The sequence below is a fragment of the Rhinatrema bivittatum genome, unplaced genomic scaffold (genome assembly GCF_901001135.1).
Source record: "Rhinatrema bivittatum unplaced genomic scaffold, aRhiBiv1.1, whole genome shotgun sequence".
Taxonomy (NCBI): Eukaryota; Metazoa; Chordata; class Amphibia; order Gymnophiona; family Rhinatrematidae; genus Rhinatrema; species Rhinatrema bivittatum.
Window position 1 is genome coordinate 145,741 of NW_021820521.1, and position 23,999 is coordinate 169,739.

Here is a 23,999-nt window from a genome sequence, read left to right on the forward strand (position 1 = left end):
CCCCACAGCCGGTCGGGTTTTCAGGATATCCATAATGAATATGCATGAGATGCATTCGCATATACTGAGTCTCTATGATATGCAAATTGAACTCATGCATATTCATTGAAGATATTCTGGAAACCCAGCCACCTGTGGGATCCCAAGGACAGGTTTGGGAACCTTGTACTAGACTATTTTTGCCTTGCGACAGGGCACGCACATTGATGTCCTTGGCGGAGGAAGTCCAATAGCGCCGGTTGGTGCTGGCACGGCGTATGGTGCAGCTTCTGGGGCTCATGGCTGCGACCATTCTTGTCACCCCTTTTGCCCATTTGCATATGCGCCGGACCCAGTGGCGCCAGGCCACCCACGGCCTACAAGTCCGTATCCAGGTTTCCCCCTCTCTCAGGACTTCCCTTTTTTTGGTGGAGGACTCCTTCCAATCTGGAGCAGGGTGTACCTTTTCAGACTCCTCTTACCCAGATTGTGCTTACCATGGATGCATCCCACCTGGGTTGGGGGGCCCATGTGGAAGGCCTCCACACCCAGGGTCTCTAGACCCGAGAAGCTCTGTCAGATAAACTTCTAGGAACTGCGGGTGATCCGGTATGCTCTGTGGGCCTTCCGGGATCGGCTAGCCAACAAAGGTGGTCCTCATCTGGACCGACACTCAGGTAGCTATGTGGTATATCAACAAGCAAAGGGGCACCAGATACTTCCTCCTCTGTTAGGAGGCGGTGCAGATCTGGGCCTGGGCACTTGCTCAGGGAATGCCCTGCGGACAAGCTGAGCTGAACTTTCAGACCCCATGAGTAGTCCCTGAAGCAGGAGGTGGCAGATTGGATTTTCCATCTCGGGGGGACCCCTGACGTGGATCTATTTGCCTCCCCCTGCAACAGGGAAGCTCCCCGGTCCTGCTCCCTGTCCAGGTCATGGACGCCTTTGCCGGTATGCATCCTAGGGTACTAAAGGAACTAAAAAATGAAATTTCTGATCTATTAGATAAAATTTGTAACTTATCATTAAAATCATCCATTGTACCTGAAGAATGGAGGGTGGCCAATGTAACCCCAATATTTAAAAAAGGCTACAGGGGCGATCCGGGTAACTATAGACCAGTGAGCCTAACTTCAGTGCCGGGAAAAATAGTGGAAACTATTCTCAAGATCAAAATCGTAGAGCATATAGAAAAACATGATTTATTGGAACACAGTCAACACGGATTTACCCAAGGGAAGTCTTGCCTAACAAATCTGCTTCATTTTTTTGAAGGGGTTAATAAACATGTGGATAAAGGTGAAAGATGCTGTGTATTTGGATTTTCAGAAGGCGTTTGACAAAGTCCCTCATGAGAAGCTTCTACGGAAACTAAAAAGTCATGGGATAGGAGGCGATGTCCTTTCGTGGACTACAAACTGGTTAAAAGACAGGAAATAGAGAGTAGGATTAAATGGTCTATTTTCTCAGTGGAAAAGGGTAAACAGTGGAGTGCCTCAGGGATCTGTACTTGGACCGGTGCTTTTCAATATATATATATATATATAAATGATCTGGAAAGGAATATGAGTGAGGTTATCAAATTTGTGGATGATACAAAATTATTCAGAGTAGTTAAATCACAAGCAGTCTGTGATACATTACAGGAGGACCTTGAAAGACTGGAAGATTGGGCATCCAAATGGCAGATGAAATTTAATGTGGACAAGTGCAAGATGTTGCATATAGGGAAAAATAACCCTTGCTGTAGTTACATGATGTTAGGTTCCATATTAGGAGCTACCACCCAGGAAAAAAAGATCTAGGCATCATAGTGGATAATACTTTAAAATTGTCAGCTCAGTGTGCTGCAGCAGTCAAAAAAGCAAACAGAATGTTAAGAATTATTAGGAAGGGAATGGTTAATAAAACAGAAAATGTCATAATGCCTCTATATCGCTCCATGGTGAGACCACACCTTGAATACTGTGTACAATTCTAGTTGCCACATCTCAAAAAAGATATAGTTGCGATGGAGAAGTGTCACGCTTTCCCTGGTCCGTACACTGTCTGCTGCTTCCCTGGTCCCTTGGAAACTCAAATAGCAGTTTAAACGTATTTACCTTAAAAGTTCCCAGGTGGGATTTGAACCCTCACCACCTGGATGGAAGGCAGATGCCTTCCCCACTGAGCCAGCAACTCACTTTCCAACCACTGCTTCAGAGGTCCCTCTCAAAGTCCATAGTTCAAAAGTCCGGCCCCACTGGGCCTAATTGCCACCTCCCTCCGTACCTCTGGGACCTCAACCCTTCCCCAGAGGTACAGCCACCCACTGGCAGTTCTCCAGGCAAAGTATCCTTGTCGTTCGTCCAACAACAGATGTCCCCGCGCTCACCTCTGTGATAGTTGCGGCAGTCCTTCACACGGTCAGGGAATGTCCAGCCTCAAAGTCTCCCAGAGCAGACAGGAAATCCGATCCTTCCTCCTCGGTCCCCCACAGAAGACTGAGACTGCTCTACTAGGGAGTCCTTTTTATCCTGTGGAAACTCCTCCTCCTCTGCCAGCTGATTGGCTCCAGGGAAGTCCCACCCTTAACCTCCCACACCTGTGGTTCTTCTGTCCTTGTAACATCCGGGGGAAGGAACCAAGGGACGTCTCTAGCCTGGTGTTGCTGAATTTTCCTTCCCCCCCTTCCCTTGAATCTTTGGTTCCTAGCGTTATTCTTCCTATCTAGTCTAGCATAGTGACCCCGTCACAAGAAGGTACAGAGAAGGGCAACCAAAATGATAAAGGGGATGGAACAGCTCCCCTATGAGGAAAGGCTGAAGAGGTTAGGGCTGTTCAGCTTGGAGAAGAGATGGCTGAGGGGGGATATGATAGAGGTCTTTAAGATCATGAGAGGTCTTGAACAAGTAGATGTGACTGTTATTTACACTTTCAAATAATAGGAGGACTAGGGGGCATTCCATGAAGTTAGCAAGTAGCACATTTAAGACTAATCGGAGAAAATTCTTTTTCACTCAATGCACAATAAAGCTCTGGAATTTGTTGCCAGAGGATGTGGTTAGTGCAGTTAGTGTAGCTGGGTTCAAAAAAGGTTTGGATAAGTTCTTGGAGCAGAAGTCCATTAATGGCTATTTATCAAGTTTACTTAGGGAATAGCCACTGCTATTAATTGCATCAGTAGCATGGGATCTTCTTAGCGTTTGAATAATTGACAGGTTCTTGTGGCCTGGTATGGCCTCTGTTGGAAACAGGATGCTGAGCTTGATGGACCCTTGGTCTGACCCAGCATGGCAATTTCTTATGTTCTTATATTCTTATGCCCTTCACTGGGGGACAGGCTTCCTGTACGCGTATCCTCTACTTCTTTTGGTATCGAAGACCCTCTTGAAGCTTCGCCAGGACTGGGGGACTATGATCTTCATAGCCGCCCATTGGCAGAGACAGGTTTGGTTCCCGCTCCTGCGGGATCTCTCCTGGCGGTACCCAATCTTTCTGGGAACAGCCCCAGATCTCTTCACGGAGGATCAGAGCAGGCTGTGCTACCCCAACTTCTGGGCCCTGTCCCTCACTGCCTGGATGTTGAGCAGATGATCTTGCAGCCTCTTGACCTTTCAGAGTAGGTATCTCAAGTCCTGGTGGCTTCAAGAAAACCTTTCACCAGGAAGTCTTATGCTTTGAAATGGAGGAGGCTTACCATCTGGTGTGAGCAGAAGGGTCTCGATGACCCCCACGCGCCCCCCCCCCCCCCCCCTTTTCCTGCTCTGCCTGGCAATTCCTGGATTATCTGCTGCACCTCTTGGAGGCTGGGCTTAAAACCAATTTGGTTTGGGTACATCTGAGTGCCATAGGTGCTTACCACCAGGAGGTGGACAGTTCACCTATCTCGGTGCAGCCCACAGTAGAGCGGTCCCTGTGGTTTCTTGGGACCTTAACAAGGTGTTGGCCCAGCTGATGAAGCCACCGTTTGAACCGCTGTGCTCCTCTGCTCTCAAGTATTTGATCTGAAAGGTCATATTCTTGGTAGTGATTGCATCAACACGCAGGGTCAGTGAACTGCATGCCTTGGTGACTTATCCGCCCTACACAAGATTCTTCCATGACAGAGTTACAGGTAAGCAACTTTGCTTCATGTGTAGAATGATTTTAACTCTTGAGACTCTTGGGATGTCCTCTAACTTATGCAAAGAATGGGTTTTTCTGCTGGTCTAAAAATAAAAATGTGAATTTAATGCAGCTTGCTGAGTGACTGAGGTGGAGCATTACTGGCATACCAGCTGTGATTAACCAGAGATCTTGAGCTAGAAATTATTTCACATGGTTGCATGTTGGTTTCTCTATTAAAAAGAAAGTATCCCCCTGCAAATTTTCATTTAATTTATTTCTTATAAATCCCAATCCCAGATGCAAGACCTGCCCATTGTGGTGTTCAACAGTATCATGAAACGTACTTATTAACAACATAAATAACAAAAAACCACAATACATTCACCAGCCAAGCTCCCACCATCACTTCCTTCCTTCTTGCTTCCCATCAGCCAGAAAGGACCCCCCTGTCCTGCTTAACCTACCCAAAAATTAACCCCATCATGCCACAGCAGTTCTTAATGATCCATTCAGTTGAATCCTGTTCTGTTTTCCATCAACTGCTATCCACCTGAAAATAACCCATATAAAACGCAAACTTTGGGAGGCACAGAGTTGTGCTTATGACATGCATGTGCTGAACCTTATCCCCGTGGTCTCTGTACCATTTAATTCTCTTTTTGATTAAATAATTAAATTAGAACCTGCCCAAACTACAAGTTCAAATATGAATGCGCTGTATTTGATTTTTTAAAATCTTTGTTTTTATAATAGTCTGGCTTTTTTTTTTTAAACTAAATGAATATTGAACAGAAGTAAAAACAGAAATGAGGTGGTATCTCATCTGATGAGCTTTCACTTTATGCTTGAATAAAACATGACAGAAAGATGAGAGAGACTACTGAAGTACTAAGTATGCTTATATTACAGCTTGTTATTAAACTGAGATTGTTTTCCACATAACACACACCCATGAGCTGAATGGTGCCAGAGAAATCCTAGACACAGTCAGTGTACAAAATGTTTTGTTCTGTCCAGCGCCTGGCACCAGCACGTGAACAAACTGAAAGACTCCAGTTTTATCACCAAATCCAGCCCTAATCTCTGTATTGCTCAGTTGTTCTTTTGTTTTGTTTTTTTTTGCAATATAGATAATGCAAGGTTAGTCCGGAAATGCAGAAAGAGATCTCTGGATTTAGCAGCAATACTGCAGTAGTGATTTCTCTGGTAGTCACATGCACCGTAATGCAGACAACCTACATCCAAGGGCAATTGGCTGTTTTAAACCAATTTTAAATGATTTAAATGTGCATGAATAGATACTCCTCCTCCCTTTCTTTAGAATAACTGAAAATTGTATTTTCATTTTTACTGATGAGTCTACCAAGGTTTTGGTTTCATAAAATTCCATCAAGAGCAGGAATTCCCTGTGAAGGCTAAGATCCCTACTTAGCTTTAACTATATAATGTTGACTAATTCTTTGACATTTCTTTTATTTGATTATTAATTTTTTGTGTATTTGAGCTCCACTTTCAGCTTCCCTGAGGGCACTGCCCTGCTTGAAAATTTTTTAAAATGAATGTCATTGTTGAAAATACATTGAAAACTTCTGCTCAGTGTGCAGCAGCAGCCAAGAAAGCAAATAGAATGCTAGGGTTATTAGGAAAGGAATGGAAAATGAAACGGAATATCACAATGCCTCTGTATCGCTCCATGGTGCAACCTCATCTTGAGTATTGTGTTCAGTGCTGGTCACCACATCTCAAGAAAGATATAGCAGAACTAGAAAAGGTACAGAGAAGGGCAACCAAGATGATAATGGGGATGGAACAATTCCGCTATGAAGAAAGGCTAAAGAGGTTAGGACTCTTCAGCTTGGAAAAGAGAGGGCTGAGGGGAGATATGATGGAGGTCTATAAAATGAGTGGAATGGAGCGAGTAAACATTTAATCAGTTGTTTACTCTTTCGAAAAGTACAAAGACGAGGTAACAGACAATGAAGTTACTGAGTAATACATTTAAAACTAATAAGAGAAAATATTTTTTTTACTCAACACATAATTAGCTCTGGAATTTGTTACCAGAGGATGTGGTGAAAGCTGTTAGTATAACTGTGTATAAAAAAGATTTGAACAAGTTCCTGGAAGAAAAGTCCATTAAGGGAGAGTTGGCAGAAATCCACTGCTTATTTAGGATCCTGCCAGGTGTTTGTGACCTCACTTGGCCACTTTTGGAAACAGGGTACTGGGCTTGATGGACCCTTGGTCTGATCCAGTATGGCAATTTCTTATGTTGTTATGATACCAATGCTGTCAGCTCTCATCTTCAACATCATTTAAACAATGCTGCAAATCAAAGCACTGTAGCAGTGTCTGGCATTGGGCTTTCAACTACAGCTACAATGCTGAACAACCCAACCAAAAGCTTGGGGTATGGGCTTTCAGCTGCAGCTGTAATGCTGAACAATCTGACCAAAATTTTCTGCAAGCATTCCAAGCAATCAGCTTTTTCAAAGATATGTGTACTTTTATCTGCAATTTAAAAAAAGGAAAAATAAATTCTGCATATTTACAATGACAAACCTATGATTATAACTAGACACAAAATACACGTTAATTACAAAGTAACAGGTGTGACCAATGTCAACAAAATTATGATGGTTAAGCCAGTTAACATCACAAAATTAAACGTGTCATCATTCTGAAGCTTGTAATGCAAAATTACTTCATTTGCTGATTTTAGCAAATTAAAAATAATAAAGCCTTGAATATGGCATGTGCAAAAGTTTGGACACCCTTCTAGGTGACTCATTACTACATTTTTTTTTTTAAAGTATTGTTAACAAGGCCCAAAATGTTGATTCTCGATAGGCCTTCAGTTTCATGGTTGAACATATACTTTGTCTCTTCTATGCCCTCAGGTTGAGATTGTTCTGTTTACTTTCAACAACCATGGGTTCCTCTAAGTAGCAAAATGAAAATAATTCGCTCTTAGAAAACAGGAAAAGACTATAATAATAATAATAAAAAAATCTCTTAAGCATTTCTAGCTTAGTGTACAGATGCCTAATCTTTTGCATACAACTGTATATTTGAGCAGTGTTTCCCAAATCTCTCCTAGCGGCATACCTAGCCAGTCGAGTTTTCAGGATTGCCACAATGAAGATGTGCGAGATAGATTTGCATATCCTGAAAACCTGGCTGGTTAGGTGTGCTTCCAGGAGAGATTTGGGAAACACTGCTCTAATATACAGTTGTACAGGCTTTCCAAGTAGTGTAGAATGCACACTGCTAGAGTACTGACAGCAACACTTTCAGTTGTTCAGTCTTGCTGTCCCTTCATTCATTACCATTATCATGGTAAATCAAATTTAAGAGGGTAACTTTCAAACTCTACGTGGCCCCAATATATGCGCATACATGGGCTGTGCAGAAATCTAATAGAGTATTTTATAACCTGCACCTATCAGATGTGTGTGGATTATAAAGTATGCGTATGTCTGGTTATGTGCAAATATCTGCAGTGCATTGGAAGTTCGTATTTAAATGCATTGAATGCATGTCCTTTACCTACCTATTTTATACACGCATGCGTATATATTTGCATAAAACTCTGATATATGCATGTAAGTTGGTATATTTTAAAACATGCCTGCGTAATTGAAATTACCAGTTTTCTGATTCCTCCACTAGCTCACCCAGATCTTCTCCTGGTCGAGACCCTCCTAGTTCTTCAGCCTGAACCTTCCCAGTTCACCCAGGCATCTAACCAACCACGTACTTGAAAGCAGACCAGTCTGATATCAAGTACGTTGAGTTAATTAGCAGGTGTAAAATTGCAGGAATAACTTACCACATGTATTCACACAAGTCTCATAAAATAGCAACTTATGCGCGTACCTTTTAGCCGTGCTGTGGAATACTCCAGACAACTCCTTTTTTTACGCAGGTAAATGTGCATGCTAAAGTGAAAACGTGCATATTTTTTATCTTTACAAGCTATTTATGTGCATAACTCTTTTGAAAATTAACCCCTAAGATTCTAGCATTAACGCAAGCCTGGATGGTGAGAAACCCTACTCAAAATCTATAAGCCATTATGGCCTAAAGATTTGTCAAGTATGATCACCTACCGGTAAATGTCCCGTCTGTGCAGATGGTGCATCTGGATGAGACAGATATAAGGGTATTTACAGTAGTAGGACCACAGTTGTGGAATGCCCTTCTAAAATGTACTCTAGCGGGCTTTGAACAGGGATCTGGCCAGCCTGAGGCTGGTGCCTTGTATGCAGAGAATATCCATGTGGATTCTTGAATCAACATGTCCTGAGAGTGGGAAATTTCAAGGCGACCTTTTGCCATAATTGTGGCCAGCGGGGGGAGTTCTATTATGGGTCTAATGGCAATAAGAGGACTGTCAAGGTGATCATGTTCTACAGTCGCAGAAGAGAGGAAGGTTGTGAAGATCTGGATACATTAACTGGACTGTGGTTTCCTCGCAGACTGCTACATGTGTTTCCTCAATGGTCTCTTGTGGATGCAAGCGATCCACTTCACTAGCTTATGTGAAGTTATGGAGAATTTCTTTTGAGTCTGTGTACAACTTGGCTTCTTTTGCCATGAAAGGCATCAGTGGCTATGGTTTTAATCTTGCAGGAAGGTCTGACTGGTGCTTAATTCTCTCAAGGTAACAGCCCTGCGGAGTCTGCAGTTCTTCCCTACCAGAAGATGGAGACAGACAGCAACAGGTTTGCTGGCATCACCCTGTATATGTTATGGTTTGAGGTGTTGCAGTGTATTCTTGGGTACTGCGGCGATGGCCACTCCCATGGGGAGGAGCTTCGTGAGGAACCGCAGTACTAGGCTAGGCTAGACTCATACACGGAGACACAGATGATAATATTTATTATACAGCTTGATGATACTGCCCAGGAGATGGCAGCAGTGAGATAACCCAGTAGAAGGTCCTCGGCAGAGGAGACCAGTCCCACTCTTGATAGATGGTAGGCAGCGCGAGGTAGAAGAGGAAGTCCCGGATGCAGGCTCCCAGCGCTGAGCTGTAGGTGAGACAGACTTGACAATGTTAGATTACTCACTGAAGTAGATAACTTTAGCGATGGAAATCCTGGCAGGCAGAAGTAGTAGAGTTGTAGACACCAAGGCAGGGAGAGCAGGCCCTCTAGGAGCGAGTACCTGGTATCCCAGATAGGTACCTGAAAGAAAGCATAAGGGCCCCCCGAGGAGCGGGTACCCAGGTTAGAGATGAATAGCCCCAGAGGGCAGAGAGAGAGCTTCCAGCGGCAGCAAGGAAGCGGCAGAGTAGCTTAGACCGGAGGTAATCCAATCCTTGCTAACTCAGTTTGTTAGCAAACGAAGGCAGGCTAAATACCCGGATGGCGTGACATCACTCGGAGGGGACTCCCCCCAAGGTTCCCGCCATGACGTCGATAAAGACGTGGGTGGCGTGAGTGCGCGCACCTAGGAGGCCCTTAGGAAAAAACATGGCGAATACCGTGCCGTTGCCGTTCCGGGGACGCTGGAGAGAGCAGCATGAAGACGTGGCAGCAGCCATCTTCCCAAGGCTTGAGGAGAGAGAAGGAAGAAAGGTGAGGCACAGAGGTCGAAGCCATCTGAGACCGATGGACGCAACAGTATAGGGTCCTGTGCTTATCTCAGCCTGCCAGTTTTTTCTGTAACAAACTCATAACATAACTCCTTGCCACACCCCCATTCAGCAGGGGGCTTAGCAGGGAGCAATCCAGCTAACCTTGGGAGAACACTTTATTAATAAGTGAAATTCCCAAAGTTTATTTTGCCCTGTTTGTCTTTATAAGATTATAAGCTCTACTGAGCAGGGACTGTCTGTTTTGTATACAGGGCTGCATACATTGAATAGCACTATAGAAGTGATAAGTAGTAGGTTTCTTCTTGTTCAGTCTCCTCCTGCTAACTGAAGGTATAACGTTATATACACTGATATCTTCAGGAGGACTAGGGAGAAAACCCCACCAACAAAAGAATGAAGAATGAGACTAGCCTAAGCAACCAGCAATCTGGGAGGGTCCTAGCCTGGTCTGGCAGAATTCAAGGAAAGGAAATAAGACTCCATTTGACCTTCTTTATCATCCCACCAGACCAGTCCAGACAAGTAGGATGTAGCAAAACCAGCCCTCAGACTGGCTTAGATATTGCTATGCCTGCTCTCAAAACACCCGAGCCAAAGCCAGCATCTTCTCTGGCTTGAGCATCCAGACATTGATACTCCATAAATGAATGCAAGGATGTTCAAGTAGTTTGCCTCACACATCTCCAAAGGAGAAACTCATCACAGCTCTGCCCATAAAGAGGCCTGGACTCTGGTTGAATGAATCCTCTGGGAGATGTCAAACCTTTAGCAACATATGCAGAACTGATGGCCTTGATCCATAGAGCAAACCAAGCTTTAAAAGTAGCTTCTCCCTTCTTTTGTAACAAATAATCAGATTTCATGAAGGAATCAGTCACCTTCAAATATTGCTGAAACACCCTGTAAACATCTGTTCAGTGAAGAAAGATCTCCACTACCCTCCACTGAGGAATAATTCCTGAAGAAAGGAAGGAAAACCATTTGCTTCAGATGAAATTGCAAAACCTGGCTACCAGAAACACTGCCTTCAAGGTTGGATCTTTCCGAGGAGCACTATTTAAAGCTCTAAGAACCAAATGTAAGTTCCACAAGGGAGCCAACACCTTTCAGGTTAGCCTAATATGTTTCATTCCTTTCAGGAAACACGGAACATCTATTGCACCACCAGTGACATAGCTTATAAATTACCCCCCCTTGCAACACTGTTACCTCCTTCCATGGGAATGGCGGGCTTCCTGGAAAAATACCAGCACATCTACATGCAGAGCTCTCAGGTTTCCGACTTAAATCCTGAGGGACGCATTCCGCAGCGCTCAGCAACTTGTAATGTGTAATGCATGGGACGGCCCTTCCAGACGACATAAAGATGACTGAGCTTACCCAGTCCTTTCAGAAAGAAACTGAAACCTGTTTCCATAAGGAGGCTTTTAGCTAAGTGACTTATGGCTTTTGATACTATTTACTTTATCTTTTTATCGGAGTAAATGGAGCTAATCTTAACACCTTCACAGCAAATTGTAGACCATAGATTCTTGGTAGTTAGAATTGGCCAGTGCACGGCCATAAGCGGTAATACAGTTGTGGTCTCTTTTTTTGTTATTGTATTGTTATATAACTTATTATATATGATTTTTTATTCTTTGCTGAGAATGTAGGATCATGTGGTTTAAAATCTTCCAAAATAAAAAAAATTAATTTTCCAGAGGGTGATTTTAGAACTGACTTTACCCCGTATTTTCTAAGCAGACTTGTGTACACATTTGCATTGCTTGGTTAAGGGCCCTTCACCGTGCACAAAATAACCTGCACAAACTTACACCTGGTCTTTGCGAGGCATAATTTATGCGGGTTAACTTCTGTGCCCTCTTTTGGAAATAGAAAAGTATGTGCATGCAGCTCCTCAGTGTGCATAAAAGTATGTGAAAAATTGGGTAAATGCTGAGAGCCTCAAGCTATTTGTTAATAGCCATCTCCACACACAAACCATTGTTTTTATGGGTGTATTTGACTTTAAAAATCAGGAGCTTAATGTTAAGTATCTAAACCTTTGAAAATTTACTTCTGTTTTTTTACTAGAAGAAATAGAGGAATGTTATTTGTCTGTAATTATAAGATTTGTTCTTTAGCAAAAACATAAATAATCATAAAAAAGCACAGATTTGTTTGTGTGTATTGATAGGTCCCCATAAGAATTTCACACACTGAGACTGGAATTCTTTGCCAGTTGACTTGGTGCTCTGATACAGATAGTATCTGCTTCCACAGGATGATCTAGAAAACAGCAATATTTTCATTTTATCTTATGCAGCATAAATAAAAATCTATTTAATTGAGCTTGTATCCTCTAGGTGAAGTTTACTGGATCCATGTTTCAAATGATAAAAAAAAAGGGTACAGTGGAATTAAGGAGTCTGATATAAATTTAGAAGCTTTTTTGTTGTTTGTTTTTTTTTTTTAAATTATCTTAACCGGATCATTCATCAAAATGCGTTATGGCGTTCACGCACGCGTTATGCGAAAAAAAATTGTGACGCACGGCACAAATGCAAATTTTTGGGAGGGGTGAGATCAGGGAGGAGTTTGGGTGGGATTTAGTTAAATGAGGGGCAATATTGCACCGTGCAATAGCAAAACACATGCTATCGTGTGGTTTTAATGCCGGAAATAACTCCACCTTTTTTCCTGGCGTTAGGCTGTGTGATATGCCTGAAATGGTCTTAACGCAATTCGCGATAAAGTTTTGGAATTGCATTTTGGCCATTTCTTGGCTTGGAAGGAGAGGGGGGAGAAGGGGAGAGGGGTTCGAGAGGAATAGAGTGGAGTGAAGTAGAGAGAGATCCTCTTGGGAGGGTCCCACTGTGTGCACCTATTTATATCTCTATAGGAGGGAGATAACATAGTACAAAATTTCATCTTTTTGAGACTTTCCTCACACCAAATGACATCAGATCTTCACCAAGGTATGTACTGTGGTGTTCGTGCATTTCACTCTGCATACGAAACTAGCCCCTAAACCACCACTAACATCTCACCTCGACCTATTAGATGGTCCTCCTATAGAGATATAAATACTTTATTATTATGAGGGCCTTGTAGATATAGTCTCTTTCCCTCTCCCTCTCTCCCCTTAGCGCAAGATGCGAAAAATGGGGATTATCCCATGGTGCGGTAATTCAAAAATTCCCATAAACGCGTCCCTATCAATGCGTTACTAATGCTTTTTGATGAATCTAGCTATAACAATGTTTCCCAGCCCTGTCCTGGGGACCCCCCAGCCAGTCAGGCTTTCAGGATATCCACAATGAATATGCATGAGAGAAAATTTGCATGTTACGGAGGCAGTGCAACCCAGGACAGGGTTACCACTGAGCTATAAGTTAGGTATTTGTTTTCAGTCAACCTTAGTATCCTAAATTGTTGGCTGAAAATGCATCTAAATTTGGCCTTGCTATTTATTTTCCTAGATTGTGACAGCAATGCTATTTATTATAAGCGTCTAGCATTGATGTCAGAGCAGTGCTGGAAATGGCAGTAAGTAGGTATGAGACTTACCATGTTTCTGGCTGAGTTTTGGGGGGGCGGGGGGTGGGTGGGTGAGATGGAAAGGAAAGGAGGGGATCATGATTTTAAGCATGAAACAGGAGGGGGGCCTTGCTATTAGCACCTGCTGCTTTTTAAAAAAAATGTAGTGGGTTGCAAGGGGATGGTGGAGAGATTTGAAAGTTTTCTTTTACAGCCACTTATCCAGCTATTCACACACTGCCAGATAACTTTAAGATTGCTCTGTGGCAGTCCTAGAATTAACGGGCTAACTTAGCCAGATACTGCTGAATATCAGCTATGTTAGCCAGATAATTTTACTGCATCCTGCAATGCTCCTGGCCCACTTCATTCAGCTAACTTATAGGCACGTAATGACATATCTGGCTAAATGTTGGCCTGACAATGGGGGGGAGGGGGAATATATTTAAATGACAGATTTGTCTGGCCATGTTTGGGACTTACTGGACAAATCCGTTTTACATAAGAAGTACCATGCTGGGTCAGACCAAAGGTCCATTGAGCCCAGCATCCTGTCTCTGACAAAGGCCAGTCCTGATCTCAAGTACCTGGCAAGTCCCAAAGAACAGATCCAGTTCCTCATTGCTCACTCCTAGGGATACTGCCCCTACTACCCCTAACTAATCAAGCTAGATATTTCACTTGGATGCAGCTCCATCACTGCTCTCTACATTAATGGTGGGGGTGGAAGGGGAATAGAACAAAGAGCTAAGAGAAACAGATAAGAATGAGAGAAAAAATGTGTGAGGCTTGCTGGGCAGACTGGATGGGCCATTCGGTCTTCTTCTGCCGTCATTTCTATGTTTCTATGTTTCTATAAGCTGTGGCTTTTCCCAAGTCCCCTTGACTAATAATTGTTTATAGACTTTTCCTCCACGAGCTTGGCAAAACATTTTATAAACCCCACTATGCTAGATGCCTTGATCACATCCTATAATTACACAATGTTGGGTTCCATATTAGGTGCTACACCCAAGAAAGAGATCTAGGCGTCATAATGGATAACACATTGAAATCGTCTGTTCAGTGTGCTGCGGCAGTCAAAAAAGCAAACAGAATGTTGGGAATTATTAGAAAGGGAATGGTGAATAAAACAGAAAATGTCATAATGCCTCTGTATCGCTCCATGGTGAGACCGCACCTTGAATACTGTGCACAATTCTGGTCGCCGCATCTCAAAAAAGATACAGTTGCAATGGAGAAGGTACAGAGAAGGGCAACCAAAATGATAAGGGGAATAGAACTGCTCCCCTATGAGGAAAGACTAAAGAGGTTAGGACTTTTCAGCTTGGAGAAGAGACGGCTGAGGGGGGATATGATAGAGATGTTTAAAATCATGAGAGGTCTAGAATGGGTAGATGTGAATTGGTTATTTACTCTTTCGGATAGTAGAAAGACTAGGGGGCACTCCATGAAGTTAGCATGGGGCACATTTAAAACTATTCGGAGAAAGTTCTTTTTTACTCAACGCACAATTAAACTCTGGAATTTGTTGCCAGAGGACGTGGTTAGTGCAGTTAGTATAGCTGTGTTTGAAAAAGGATTGGATAAGTTTTGGAGGAGAAGTCCATAACCTGCTATTAAGTTCACTTAGAGAATAGCCACTGCCATTAGCAATGGTAACATGGAATAGACTTAGTTTTTAGGTACTTGCCAGGTTCTTTTTGGCCTAGATTGGCCACTGTTGGAAACAGGATGCTGGACTTGATGGACCCTTGGTCTGACCCAGTATGGCATTTTCTTATGTTCTTATGTTCTGGCAATAAATTCCACAGATCAGTTGTGCGTTGAGGGAAAAAAAAAAACTTTCTCCAGTTAAATCTGCTACCTGCTAGTTTAATGGTATGTCCCCTAGTTCTGGTACTGTTTGAAAGGGTAAATAACTTCTTATTTTCTCCATCCACAAGCAGGACTAAATTAGCCATGACCCAGGGGTGACGTTACCCTATATCAGGGGTGCTCATAACGGTCCTATGGGCCTCCCCCCAGCCAGTTGGGTTTTCAGGATATCCCTAACGAATATGCAAGAGATTTATTTGCATATACTACCTCCTGTGAATGCAACCGTGTAGGACCGGTTTAAGCACCCCTGTCCTATAGCACCAATGGACCTGCCTCTCTAAGCTCAAATAGTTTTTGCTGTACCAAGCATGTGCAGAAATTCCCATTTGGGCATTGCCTCGTGAGCCCCCTCAGTCTTTTTCTGTCCAAGTTTCAGCATAGATGTATACTCTATCTCTCTCAAAAATGTATCCTATTAATCATATCTTTTATACTTGTGATTATTTATGTATTTCTTTTTTCGGTGCCTTGCTAAAGTGCCAAAAAGCAGAATATAAAAATATAAATCAAGAAAAGATTTTGTCACAGAATGTCTGATCCAAGAAGCACACAGCAAGTAGTTTCAAAGACTGTATATGCGATAGAAAGATGTCCATTACTAATGGATATAATCTATATTGTTGCTGCCTTGGACTGGACCATGACCAGGCAAACTGTTGTTATGGCTGCATGTCTTCATGGTCACAGAAGTCCAGGTCTGGAAAATGGAAGAACTGCATAAGATTCTGAGGAGCTGCAGTCGATCCTTCTCCTGGAGTGGGACTTTTTCATGCTCCCTGGATGTAGAGTTGAGCAGGAACTCGTCTACGAGATTGTTCCCATCAGTGGAACAGGCTGAATCTTAGGGTTGAACAAATCTAAAATTAAGAAAAAGAAATGCTCTGTGCTGGCGATGATTCCAGTGCATCCAACAAAGCACTGGAGTAATGCTTGCACTTTAATATATTGACATCCACACAAGTGCAAGAAACAACGTAAGTTCCTGGTGTAGTTTAAAGTTTTATGTATGACATTTTATTGCGGCAACTCCTGAATTCAAAACAAAGACTTTAAATACGATACCCCCAACACAGTCCCGTGTTTCGCCACCCGGCTGCTTCGGGGGGGAGTTCATTTTAACAATGATCTAGAAAGAGCACAAAAATACATTAAAACCAGGAACAAGAACAGTACCGTCCAGACTAAATGCCAAGTAATTGCGCTATAACTAGTGTATATAAAAATACATCTCTATTAACAAACATACCTATATCAATCTGACAAAGTGTTTGACAGAAGCGCTATTGCTAGAGTCTATGAAAATACATTTCTATAAGTAAACATACCTGTATCAATCTGACAGCGTGTTTGACAGGAGCGCAACTGCGGCGGTTTGACTGAAGTTTATAAACGCTGTCTTTTGGCGCGAAAATCATGACAGATTGGGCTGCTCTGGTGCGTAAAGGACGTCAGGACTACGTGCCGACGTCATTAACCTTATATGGGGACTGCAGGGATTTTCCAACCACGTCGAGGACTGCCTAAAACTCACTATATGAGCTAGCTCGCTCTGTTGGTAAAGTTTTAAATAATAAATGATTCAATCTGTTTGGGCTATGATAATTATCTAAAAGCAGAGGAAAACCTCTGACATCGGAGCTACATGATTATGCTCGGGATGGTGTATTATGTTAGTGAACCCGCAACTCTGCACTGTATAAAATATGGGATAAAGGAGCCTATGATACTATTGCCAAACCTAAGATGGTAGATATAAAAGTTACAGAAAGTGATGCCATTCCAGCTCACTATTGAGGCCATGGGGTGCTAATGTGTTAAGCCGGTAAATCCATCGCTGCTCTTGTTGTAGTAGGATGCGGGGAAAGTCCCCCCCTCTCACCGGTGGAGAGACTAGATCTAGTACAAAAAAGTTTAAGTCAGCCATCGAATGGGATTTATCTAGCCAGTGAGAGACTAATGGTGCATTTTCCTTTTTAGTGTGTAAGCTCGATCTGTGTTCTATTATCCGTGTTTTAATGCTCCGTTGTGTTTTCCCCACATACAATAACTTGCATGGGCAAGTGATGACGTACACTACTCCACTAGAGTTACAATCTGAGGTACCCTTCAAAAAATAAATTTTGTTTGTGTGTGGATGAGTGAATTGTGTAATATCAGAAGTATGTGCACAAACGGAACAATGTCCACATGGTCTATGCCGACCCTCATATACTGTTTTTCTATTAGAATTACTTACAGAATGCACTAACATGTCCTTCAAATTTCTGCCTCTCCGAAAGGTGAATCTCAACTCTGCTTTAAAAAACTTTTCTAAAGCTAACTCCTTCCAGTGTTTCCTTATCAGGTCCGAGATAAATTACCCTTTTCTACACAAAGTAAAGATACAATTTATTGTAGGTTCTTGATGTTGGGATTGTGGAAAAAATAATAGATCTCTATTAACGTACAGAGCGCGTTTGAAAGCAGTGCACCTTCCTCCAGCTCCGACACTGTCAACGTACATAGCTTCAGTACCGTCAACATATCGGGCCCCGGCAGTGATGCATAAGGCTTTGTTGAAGCACAAAGCATAGTCACTATCCAAGCACAAAGCCCCGAGAAAAAAGTCCTTGATGCTCCGAGCCCTGGAGCAACGTCAGCATCAAGATTGTTGGAACAAGGCTTCAGTTGGAGATGCTGGATCCCATTTGTTTGGTAGTCCCCCTTAATTTTGAACCAGCTTCCGATGCAGATCTTGCAAAGTGCAGAGGAGGTGCAAAGGGATACCATCCTGGTATCAGAAGATGATGATCCACCTCCAGTGCCCGGCCAAAGAGCACATCAGTGAAAGAATTAGTGAAATCTTTCTTTACCTCTCTGGCTTCTAAGGATAAGGAGGGTATACTCCAAATTCTTCTTTCCAAGACATCAGACTGTGAGGAGGAGCCCAGTCTTCCTCAATTAGAGTAGAAGCTTTATCAGATCCCTACAAGGTGGTTCTAATCTTAGACACTCGCTTTTAGTGGAGTCCAACCAGTCTGAGGATGTTCATTAGGTGCATACCCTTCCAAAGTGACCAAGGTCCCCTCCTCTGTTGCCAAATCCATCATTGGGGTCCTGGATTAGTGTTCCCTTCTACCTTGGATCTGAAGCGGGTTTGATGAGGATATCCTCTGATCTCCTACTTGAGTCTCCGGAACACTCTTCTCCAAATTTCTGGACAAGTTTGGTACAGCACTTGGAATAAAAAGATCATAAAGAGAAGGATCCTCATGCAAAAGTCTTTGGCCTTCTCCAAATACTAGAGATCCCTTCTGTACCAATATTCTGCAGAAGTTACAAACAAGAATGTGGGAGAACCCAATTTCCTGTGCCTCAGTAGCAAGGAAACTAAACTTCAAACAGAATACAAAAATCTCTAGGATATAGAGTAGGACAACTACCTCATCAGTCAGTAGTGGTGGAGTCAGCTCTTAAAGGAGACAAGAGTGTTTTTCAACACCCCATCAGAAATAGATCCCAGGTTACTAGACGGTTTTGATAGGAAAGTGTTCCAGAGCTACTTGTTCAGTTAACAAATTTCTGCTCAGCTATTCTACATGGTTCACTACTTACTTGATTGCATGCAAAAATGGAAGCCTTTCTTTCCATCAGGTGATATCACCTTGGCATTTCTACAACCATTTCTGGATGTGAAAGAATGTATATGCCATCTAATTCAATCAATATATGAAGTGTTTGACACAACTGCCTGCTCTTCATCGGCCTCAATAAGAGCACATCAGACAGCTTGGTTACATGCCAGCAACTTGTGGAACAGTGTCCACAATAAGCTAGCAGACATCCCCTGCCTGGTTGTGGTCACTTCGGCACGCAGGGTTAATGACCTTCAGGCGATGGTGACGTATCCACTCTACACACAATTCTTCCACGATGGGGTGAGTACGCAGGACCACCCTAAGTTCCTGCCTAAGGTGGTGACTGATTTTCATCTCAGTCAATTATTCTGCCCACCTTCTTTCTGAGGCCTCATTCATATCAGTGCAAACAGGCTCTGCACAGTTTGGATTGCAAGAGGGCCTTAGCGTTCTATGTTGAGCACACAGCGGCCTACCGGCAGTCCACACAGCTCTTCATATCTTTCGATAAGAATAGGTTGGGAGTTGCAGTGACCAAGCAAACTCTGTCAAACTGGCTGGCATGTTGTATTTCCTTCTGCTATGCACAGGTGGGCCTTCAGCTTAGAGGCCATGTCAAGGTTCACTCTCTGTGAGAGCCATGGCGGCTTCGGTAACTCACTTGCAAGCAGTTCCTGTTGCCGAAATCTGTAAGGCTGCATTGTGGAGTTCTCGCCACATGTTCGCTGCTCACTACTGTTTGGACAAGGATGGCCGACATGACAGTAGCTTCGACCAATTCGTCCTTCAAAATCTTTCAGCTTTAAACCCAACCCTCCCTGCCTTAGGGCCCTTTGTTCGGGTTCAGGCTGTCTCCCTCTGTTGCCAACAGCTCCCTTGTACCAGGTATATCCCTGAGAAAAGTCTCAATGCTTCCAATTATTCATGTACATCTTGTATAATGCTGACTGCAGAACTTTGTCCTACTAAGCTTGTGTGCCAATATGTGTCAGTACATGTGAGCAGTAAGGACAGATGTAGGATGTGGGCTACGTCAGCAAAATGTGAAGGACATGGGAATGGCCCACATGAGATACATGTGTGATCTTAGGAGACAGCAAAGTTGCTTACCTGTAACAGGTGTTCTCCTAGGACAGCAGGATGTTAGAGCTCAGGAAACCCGACCGCCACCCCGCAAAGTTGGGTTTCTCTAGTTTGTTTTATTTTTTTGTACTTCACTGTTAAGAGATTGAAGAGGAACCCTGCGTGGGTGCGCGGATAGTGGCATGCTGGGTGTGCTCAGTGTGCCAGTTTCTACAAACGTTTCCTGTGCCTGGCTCCATCTGTTGATATCGCTCCCATGTGAGGAATGCTATCCTAGGAGAACATCTGTTTACAGGTAAGCAACTTTGCTTTCTCTTTAGAGAGCAAGATGAATTAGCCATGCTAAATACCTGCCTTCTTCCTTGGCAAGTCAATTACATAGCTAGATTTTAATATTGACTGAAGGGGCTCATGAGGCAACACCCACATTGGGAATTCAGCATATGCTCAGTAGAGCAAATAGAGAAGGGTCCATTTAGTGCTGTCAGATAATGTTACCCATGTGTCATAGCTAATTCATCCTGTTGTCTCCAGAGAAAACTGTTTACAGTAAGCAAGCTTGCTTATCTGTTCCACCCCACTCATAAATTTCTTAACTTCTATCATTATCTTCTCTCAGCTTTCTCTTCTCTAAGCTGAAGAGCCATAACCTGTTTTTTCTTTCTTTATGAGAGCTGTTCCATCCCTTTTATCATTTTTGTTGCCCTTCTCTTTACCTCTTCTAATTTCATTATATTTTTCCTAAGATGGAGCGACCAGAATTGAACACAATTTTGAATTTGCCTCATTGCTTTTTTTTCTCCAGAGGTCTTAATCCTGTGTGTTTATTAGCCTACCTGGCATTCTCAAATATGATTTTTAAATATGACATGTTTAATTTTCAGGGAGGAAACAATGCTGGTCACACTGTTGTTGTGGATTCGGTGGAATATGATTTTCATCTTTTACCCAGTGGTATCATTAATCCAAATGTCACAGCCTTCATTGGTAAGTAGGCAATCTCTATTCATAAAATTGTTTGTCATCTCTCATAAACCAAAGCAGAAAAATTCTAGGTGTCTGAAATTCAGCACCTGGTGCCTGCCACTGGCTAACGAGGAACAGTTATTGCATGGGCAAAAGAAGCTGCTGTCATAGCCTATGGCTGTCCAATGCCAAAATATTTCCTCGTGTTACACAAACCTACCCCTTCTGAGGCACATATCCTGACCCCTTGTTCTAGAATTCCTTTCTATTGAAAAATGTTTGCTGCTTGGGAATTATTTCTTGACAGAAGGGGTTGCAGATATGTAGAGCTGCCTCCCCATGGAGATGGTGTAGACCGAAATGGTAACCAAACTCCGCAAAACCCTGGGATGAGCACAGAGCATCCTTGGTTGTGGGGAAACAAATTTAAAGCTGCAGATGAAATAGGATCTGCAGGACCTCAACAGGAAGGGGAAACAGCCAGACGAGATGGGGCTTGCAGCTATGTGTCTACCATTATACTTTGTTAATGTTATGTTTATTTACAAAACTTCATACTAAAAATACTGGATGTATTCATTATTAAAGATAAAAGGGTGGGAATAAGTGAAATAAATAAGCAAGATGTGTACCAGGTATATCCCTGAGAAAAGTCTCAATGCTTCCAATTATTCATGCACATCTTGTATAATGCTGACTGCAGAACTTTGTCCGACTAAGCTTGTGTGCCAATATGTGTCAGTACATGTGAGCAGTAAGGACAGATGTAGGATGGGGGCTAAGTCAGCAAAATGTGAAGGACATGGGAATGGCCCACATAAGATACATGTGTGATCTGTGTGGAAACCAACTACAAAGGAAAGTGCAGACTTTGATAAGAGATGATCGATGTCTTCCTACAAACCATGGGACGATAATATAGAAGGAAAACAAACATTTGGACACGAAAGAAAGAGAATGAAGGAAAGGAAAATGAGAATGAAAGGAAGCCAGGCCAGAATGACATATTTAGAAATGATCAATACTTGGCAAAGGAAATCAGAAAAAAATGTATATAAGCCTTTTTAAGATTGTGACATAGGCAAAGACGAGCCTAGGGTGTTCAGCAATTTGCTGAACCTCTTCCTTTCCAGACATACGTTGTGATTAGCTATCATTTACCATAATAAACATTTTACTACATTTCTAAAGTATCGGAGTCTTGAAGGGTTGCCTGCATGTACTGCCCCTTATAGTGGAGCATGAGTGGCAAGTGAGAAGTCCTAGAAATGGTAATTAATGAGCAGCGGTGTGGGCTTGTCCCGCGCCGCTAGCTATAATAAGAGGAGAGGTGCGCGCAGGCCGGGTCCGAGGAAAAAGGGGGTAGGGGGACGAGGGAGAATCGAGCGCGAAAGCGGGAGCCAATAGGAAGCCGCCAGCGAATCAAAATCGCGGCGCTCCTATTGGTTTAAGGTTGCAATGCAGCAGGATTGGTTCGAGGGGCAAGGGAGGGCGCGCGAGCTGAGTGGGGCGGTTTTTTCCGGCATCCCTCCCTCCCTCCCTGTTGTTGTTGAAATGTATTGTTGTAATGCAATTCTTGCTTGAATAATGTTGCAGTTGAGGCGGAAACCCGAGCCCAAGTTTAATGTGTATATAAATTGTTCGATAATTGTTTTTTTGAGGGGGGGGGAGAGAGTCTTGTGCAATTGGGGGGGCTGCTGCACGAGAAGGTCAAAAGAGCTAGGGGCTAAAGGTCATTGACCACGGCTTACCATTGCTGGGACGAGGCGCGGGAAGTAAGGGGGGGGGGGTTGCGAATTGCTTACCACTGGGACGTGGTGGTGAGTAACCTGAACAGAAGCGAAGGGGGTGGGGAAGGGGCAGTTGAGCCGACATTGTTGTCAGCCACATGTTTATTGTACGGGCTCGGGTTGGTGAAATAAACTGCGGCCTTTAATAACGCCAACAGTTGCCGTGTATTATTTGAAGGGAGGGGGGGTCCTTTTATGCCAAGCGCAGATCTTGACTCTCTTGTTAATAATGCCGGTTAAATTTGCAGCACTTCATAGTTTTATTCAATAAAAGCATTTTACAAATCGCATCTATCCCATTTCTATAGCCAAAAAGAAAAAATACTCACTTTGTTTTATTAACCAAGGAAACAGTTTCTGCGGAAAGCTTTTATAGATGGGATGGGAATGTGGGATATTAAAAACAAACTCTATTTCCAGATGAAAAAAAAAATGTACAAGGATTTGGTGATACAGCTGTGAATAGGATGTGGAAATGGTCTCCTGGTGAGTATTTCTTTTTGATTGGGCTGCTCTGGGGAAAAATGGATGCTTAAAACCAGCTCCCGCATCCAAAAATAAAACTAAAAGGGAAACAGCAGAAGGTAGGCAAAGAGTTACTTCTAACCTTGAGCTAACGGGGATGCCAGCCAGTTTTCAAATTAGTGGCAGACATTGTGCCAGTATAATCTTATCTAGGTAATTTGGCAGGATTGTTCACAAGTCTCTTTCACTGATGCTTGAAAACAATCCTACAGAGTGATACAACAGTGTATGCTGCCAGACTCTTCTGTACTGTCAGAAGCTTTCTTTGCAATGCTGAGGAATTAATCAGACAAACAAAAAAAAAAACAAAAACTGAACTCCACACTGAGAGTGATTAATCAAAATCCAAAAAAATAACCCCCTCGTAAAAGAAACCTCAACTCCTACTCAATGCATCAACAAACTGAACTGCCCAAAAAAATTTCAGTTGGAAGGTGATAATTTCATATGTTGCTGATTACCATACCAATTGTGGTTACGTTGCCATCCATTTTAATCATCCACAACCACCTACCTACCCGTGCAGTTCTATCATGCAATGCTATAAACCAATATATATATATATTTTTTTTTTTTAAAAACAATTTTTTAATATTACATTTAAAAACAATCTATTTAAATGAGCATACAGCTTAAATCTGCCAACAGCATCAGGGCTTGACAAATACTTAGCTTAGATGAACCGCCAAGAACAACGGGCGTGCACAGAATTAACACCCAAACCATCCCAATGTGGATGCGGGGTTAAGATGACAAACTCTGGGTCGGTTTGAGCGGAATTTGCAGACATGACTTCACCCATTTCTGAAGAAGAAATCTTTTCGAAACTCGGCCAAATTGGGATGGTCTGGGTATTAATACAATGCATGCCTGTTGTTCTTGGTGGTTCATCTAAGCTAAGTGTTTGTCAAGTGTTGATGCCATCAGCAGATTTAAGCTATA

General features: G+C 42.8%; 1 protein-coding gene across 2 annotated transcripts in view; it reads left to right on the forward strand.

The window, feature by feature from the left end:
* LOC115081697 (adenylosuccinate synthetase isozyme 2) overlaps window positions 1-23,999 on the forward strand; it is a 206,720-nt gene that overhangs the window by 78,356 nt on the left and 104,365 nt on the right. Inside the window, exons 1-2 of one of the 2 annotated variants that reach the window (XM_029586116.1) lie at window positions 20,661-20,763; window positions 22,953-23,018. In XM_029586116.1, coding sequence (XP_029441976.1) covers window positions 23,008-23,018 — 11 coding nt within the window. In that variant the 5' untranslated portion in view covers window positions 20,661-20,763; window positions 22,953-23,007. Of the gene's footprint in view, window positions 1-20,660; window positions 20,764-22,952; window positions 23,019-23,999 lie in introns of those variants that run through there. The other variant, XM_029586115.1, reaches the window with a different exon arrangement.